This window comes from Canis lupus, chromosome 8, assembly GCF_011100685.1.
Source record: "Canis lupus familiaris isolate Mischka breed German Shepherd chromosome 8, alternate assembly UU_Cfam_GSD_1.0, whole genome shotgun sequence".
Classification (NCBI taxonomy): Eukaryota; Metazoa; Chordata; class Mammalia; order Carnivora; family Canidae; genus Canis; species Canis lupus.
In genome coordinates, this window is record NC_049229.1 from 12508208 (window position 1) to 12514602 (window position 6395).

The 6395-nt window shown below is 37.5% G+C and overlaps 1 protein-coding gene across 5 annotated transcripts in view; it reads left to right on the top strand.

Moving 5' to 3' along the window:
* NPAS3 (neuronal PAS domain protein 3) overlaps window positions 1-6395 on the top strand; it is an 845222-nt gene that overhangs the window by 396100 nt on the left and 442727 nt on the right. For 4 of the 5 annotated variants that reach the window (XM_038544466.1, XM_038544462.1, XM_038544464.1 and 1 more), the window contains one exon: window positions 5427-5509. In XM_038544466.1, the coding sequence (XP_038400394.1) occupies window positions 5427-5509 (83 nt within the window). The remainder of the gene's footprint in view (window positions 1-5426; window positions 5510-6395) is intronic. The other variant, XM_038544463.1, reaches the window with a different exon arrangement.

Consider the following 6395-nt stretch of genomic DNA (forward strand, 5'->3'; position numbering starts at 1 on the left):
CAGTTATTTTGCTGGATTAAATACCTCTTTTTTGTCTAAATTGGTAATATATATAATGCATTCCTGGGGTCTGGGATATGAATTATACACATGTATTTTGTGATGTTTAAAAATGGCTAAATAGGAATTTTAAAATGAATCCAAAGTGTACCATTCTTGAATAGAGGAGGTTTTCTTTCTTGTATTTATCGTTAATCATTCACATGCCCCACGAACAGTGCTTGTCCCCATTTCTCCTCTTTTGGTCATCTATATTTTAAATAGCCAACTAATATTTGTGATGGTACATTGAAAAAGCATTGTTAGCATTTGTTTTCAGATATTTACATGATGAATTGTATGGAAACTCCACATATGGTAGGGACAACAGAGTTTCAGCGACAGCACTGCTGTACTGGTGAAGTTGGTACCAAGCTCTACTTCTTCCAGTATCTCCTCTCCCTCGCAATCTGAAATTCCCCCACTGTCTAAGTCTTGCAGAACCAGTGAGGGGTTTACAGTTGAAAGGATGCAAATTGTGACTATGAGCAGTAGGCAGAGCTATGTGGACCGGTTTCAGAATGAAGATTTGGTCCCATATGACATGAAAACATAGACATTTTTATTCTGATAGGGACACACAAGGCACATACCCTCTCCTTATAAACTTCGGAGGCTCCTCCCTGGGAAAACCCTTCCTGGCTTCCCTTGCTCTACAGTGAGGGAGGCTAATTGAGATTCTTCAAGGGAAATCCCTTTTCTTTTCTTCCGTAGCCATGGAAAGATTCATTAAGCATTCTATCCTCCATTCTTTCCCAGACCCTGACTTTGCTTACCCCAAGTGCTAAAGCCCAGGGAGTGATGTCCAGTATTCCATTAAGCATGCCCTTTCGTCCTCTCCACCCCCCACGTCAGTGTGGGAACGGAGCCTTGCCTCTTGAAGGATGAGTTCAGAGGGCAGCCATAAAGCTTGCCTTTTTATTAGGTGGTTGATTCCATTCTTGAACTACTACCTGCAGAACTTTGAGGCTGCGTTTACTTACCCATCCTGCCATATTACTCCCCCCAGAGGGGGGCCGGGTGAGAAAAGATCTCTGAAATGGCCTCCTCTACTTGCCAATGGCTACTTTTCCCTAATAAAACAGTCCTTTGGAAACCCTGCCTCGCAGTGTCCTACTCCTCTTCACTTTGAATCTCTTTTTCAAATCTTTTAAATAACAAGGCTATTTCTCTCTCCTGCCTGTGGCTTACCTTCCGCTTGTGAACTGCAGTTGGTGAGGAGCTGGGGTGGCTCCACCTTCTCTGGAAATGGGGGTGGGAAGAGTTAGTTATGAGGGAAAAGGGCGATGCAGGACACAAGGCAAGTAGGGCCCGTGACTTTTCCCCCTTTCATTATGTGTGTCCACTGAGCTGTCCTGTTTCTGTTTTGTAATGGGTTCTTCTGTGGCAAGCTGACCTTTTGGCTGAATAGGTCAAACTCCCACTGAGCGCTAATCCTCAGCCTTCCTGGCGATTGTGTATCCCCGAAGGTGACAAGCACTGGTTAGGAATATGACTGGGGGTGTGTGGTGTATTTCCCAAAAGAGGGATTGTCTTTTACCGCACTGAATTAATTCCCAGAGACTACCTTGCAAGGTACTCGAGTCAATATTGGAATATTATTGCCGACATTGTTGAGGGACAAAACTAATGTTTCAGATGTGTATTTCTAGTTTGTGGTTTCCTTCTGTGTCTTCCATTTTTTAATGAGGGAAAAAGTCAGATTCACAGTCCTGATGCCTCATTGTATCATTCTAGATTTCTGAAACAATCAGAATTTCTTTGGCTGGTTTGTTAAAAATCCTTCTCCCTATGAATTTCTTCCACGTAAAGTCTCTTCAAATTCTAGGTGTTTTGTTTTTAATCCTGGCAAAACATGAGTGTTGCTGGTGTTTGTTGATAATTATATGCTAGATCTAGTTTTATTCTGAATTGCTTAAAATTTTCTTTTGGACCGTTTATTAGGTTTCATAACGCAAGTAACCTACAGTAATTGTAGGTAACCTACAGTAACTACCTACGTGGTTAGCAATTTTCAGCATCAAGTTTGTACTTAGTAAATGCTGAATCAATTTTGAAGTCGAATTGTTGTATTTTTTTTCTTTTAATAGTTTTTCAACTTACACAATTCTCACATCTCACTGTCAGTGTCCATGAGTTAGGGACATATTCTTCACAGATAAGGGATTACATGTTCCATTTATTTAACAACATGTTGTTTTTCGGTTTTGTTCAGTTAATTTAATTAGTGTTCTTTACATTTCAAAAGGTAGTATCTTTTAATAGAACGAACAAATAGATGAAATTATGGCAGTAGATGAGATGAAACAGTGACCCATCCATCAGTAAGTGTACATTTGTCTGCACTACTAAATGGTTTCAGAAACTGTTGACTTCCAAAACACAAAAATCTGAGAATACTTCATAAGCAGTGTGTTACTTTTCTGAAAATGACGGACTTCATAAAGGAAACACCTCTTTAGTTTTTCATAGGCATTAATGATACTCTATTAGCAAAATGAGATTAACACAGAGGAACAAAATAACTCTATTTGCATTGTTCCTGAGTTACCAAATGATTGTCTCAGTTCCCCAGATGCGATAGGATAAAAAGTACAAAACAAGAACTGCATATTTAACATCTATTCGTTACCAATAATGCCAGAGTCAGAGCTGGGCTTCTACCAGGGGCATAATGGGCTCCTGTTTAACATATTTATGTTGGCTGTAAAATTAGGAACTGTCATTACAGCCCCACATCACCTGCATAAGTGCAAAACATATAAATCAAGAGAAGTTCCAGTGCTATAAAAATGCCATTGAATAGAATCGTATGAAACCACTTACAAGACACTTGTGTGTGATGCTAGCATGTACTGGGATGCACATTCCGATTTCTGGAGGATCTGAGAAACAAAGAATAACTGTGCAGGTAGGTAGGGCTCATGAATGTAACACCTGATGAAGATGTGTGGGATACCCCTGCTGACAAAATTTTTAAACAAGATTCCCAATTATTTCTGCATTTGCAGCATTTACTTAGAGAATAGCCTGAGCCCTAAGTGAAGAAAAAGCAGGAAAAAAAAAAAAAAGGGCCATCACTGGCCAGGCTTGAATAACCTCGCAGCACCCCACTGAAGTCAACGTTCCTCCGCTTCCAAAAGGCAGTTGGGCTGCCATCTGTTGTTACTGGAGCATGTCTCTTGGGCCTCCTGGTAAATAAAATGCTCCTTATGTTTGCTGTGATGTTTTTGGGTCCTCTATAGGTTGGGAGCTGTGCTCTCCTGGCCTCTTCATAATCCAGCTTTTTGTAGACTAGTCTACATTCTCTAAAACGAGTCCATTTCTTCTGTGAAGTGCAATGGTTTATATTGAACTTCATGATTGGAAGTCCTGAAATGCCCACAAATTATGAACTATTATTAATAAGGAGCTTTCTGGATCCTCATTACTGCCTCAAAAAGAGAGTGGACACTTTTGAAGTTTATAAACCCCCACCTCTCTCCCTCCCAGAAGCTCCCCCACAACAATCTTAAAAAAAAAAAAAAAAAAAAAAGACTGCAGATTTTATTCATGTGGGATCATTCACACCAAGCTACCATAATGTGCAATTAACACTCTAGAAACTGAAAACAGTATTCAGCAAGACAGCTGCATTATCAAAAATGCCAAAGGAGTTTTGAAGGGAGTAATGTGCATGTTAGAATAGGAAATTAATCAGAAATGTGCACATACACACACAGTAGTAGTGTCTTAAATATATCTGAATATTAAATTTTTAAGAATCTCAAGTCTATACTTATAGTAAGGATTAATGTTAGGATAGAAAACTGATTTTTCTATTTTAAAATTATTGTGTGTTTTGCTTCCGAAGCAAATGAGGAAGTTAGAATAGAGATTTCTAAGATCCCTTCCAGCTGGAATATTCTGTGATAATAATCACTCTTCAATTATATTTTATAAATTTTCCCATTGAAAAAAATGCCCCTTTTATTTTCTCTTGCCAGTCATAATGATACTTAACACTCATGCTATTTTCAAAGTGCCTTTCAGACATTGCAGACACTAACTCACAATTGCTGGGGTAAACTGCCTACTTCTGCACAGCACAATAATCATAAGTACATTTATATTATAATCCCTACTAAGCTATGGATCCAACTGACTGACTTAGTAACTGCAATGAAGCAGAATTATCCCAGCAGCATTTTGCTAGAGTTTTCTTGTCAACTAGCTAAAAGTGTTTTTTTTTTTTTTAAGCTAGTGGGGCTTTGGTTTTATTTCAATTCATAGTGTGTAGGTTCAAGGAAGGTAGAGGTTTATAATAAAATTTTCAAGAACAGGAAAACTTGAGGAATTTACTTGTTGGAAATAAGGAACAGATCTAAATATTTCCTTCCAGAAATTACCGTAAAGCAGATACTTATGTTTGAGGACTTTTTCTAAAAAATGAAAAAATTACCCAGGACAGATTTGAAAGCAACTGGTGACCTCATGCAAAAGAAAATTAGTAAAGGAAAGAACCTTGATCCTGGAACCCACAAATATCCTGCATTAGGCTCACTTTTGTTAAGGATTAGTGGAGGCTCCTTGAGTGTAGGGATCTGTAGACAACACATGTAGGGTCTGCCAAGTAGGGAACAACAGACTGTAAGTTAGGAGGAGAACCAGAGGATTTGGATAAGACAACAGTCACTTCCACTTCCATGGTGAGGCACATGCTAGGTGAGAGTCCACCTGGGCTTCTTGCAGGTCCTGTAGGAATAGTTACACATGAGTGTTCAGTAAATATGAAATCCAGTCATCCTGAGACACTTAACACTAGTGCAAACAGTCATTAATGAGAATCTCTTATCTGACATGTTATGCTTATTAAATTGTGATAAAGTTATTGCATTAGAATATTTTTTAAAAATGTCCTGTTTGCTTTTTCCTAGCCTAGAAGATATGAAAGGTTTAGATCCTGGAGGGTTGGGGCCGGGGTAGGGGGAGGTGCTGGGGGAGAAGGTGGGCAGGCAGTTATGTATGCTTTACAAAAAACAATCCTTTTATGTTTTAAGAAAAACAGTTTGCTAATTTATTTTAAAGAAATGTAAAGATTCATCATTTTGCTCCAGTGTAGGAAAAACAGTTCAAAATGTAAAAGTGAAAAAGTCTAGATGTGGTTGTTACTGTTTGCAGAAATTAATATTCTTAGTTGAAAATTTAGTCTGGTCTCTGCTTTTGCTCAGGCCACTCAAAATCAAAATTAACACTGGACTGTGTTTCTTTCAGAGCTCTTTGATATAGTAACCACCTGGTGATATAGTTAGTGGGAAATGAAGTTCAAGGTGTGAATTAGAGCTCCAACTTAATTTGTTTTCTTCTTTTTTTTTTTTCTTCCTTTTTCTTCTTTGTTTTTTAATAAGTTATAGGTGCGCCACGAAGGAGAAGTCCCAGTGCACTGGCCATTGAAGTATTTGAAGCACACTTGGGAAGTCACATTTTGCAGGTAACTAAAAGCGAAAGAAGCTTGCTTACATTTTACTAAGAAAAATTCATGTGTTTAGTCTTTATTTTAAAAAATAGTCTTAGATATCAGCTATGTGCATGACTGTTGTTTTATCTTGGAATTATGAAATTCTTATGAATTTATTTTTTTCTTTTTAGAAAGCCATCCCTTGAGAGAATATTAATGAGAAAGGGAGGGCAAGTATTGTTTGTGCTGTAATAATTGAGATAAATTGCACTATTCAGTTGATGTGCAATGTATAGTAGCTGGCTGTTCCCAGAATGATTGTGTGTGTGCTGCATTTGTAAGTGGATATATGTGTGTGTCTTTGGAGCTATATATTGTTTTTGGAAGAGCAAAATTTTGTTGTGACAGTAATGTGACATTTTTATGTGTTGCCAAATTTCAGTTGTTCTTTGCTTGAGTTTGTATTCATAAGCGCTTTCAATCTTAACATTTGCCTCTCCAAATTACAAGCTTTCTCAGAATGAAAATTTAAAGTATATTTTTAGGTAAAGTATATTTTTAAGACAAATAATAATAATTGATTTTGCCAATGAATTCCATGACAAGTAAATGCGAGGGTTACTAGATTGGAACTGCAGTCATTTAGTCCTAGGTAAGATTCATCCCAAACTTTGCATCTCGCTTACTCAAAACAATTTTCCCTTAAGACTTTACTATGACTTCAACATATCTAGGGATAATTGTTCTGCATCGTTTCTGCTTCCAGGATGAATGTTGACATGGCCACAGCTCGCATGTTTTTATTTTTTAACTATGTCATAGTTTTAGTTTATTTTAGTATTTTAGTTTTATTTTAAATAGGGAATTAGAGAAACATATGTTTGGGATAGTTAGGCAGCTTATTTGGAAAAGTTGGTTA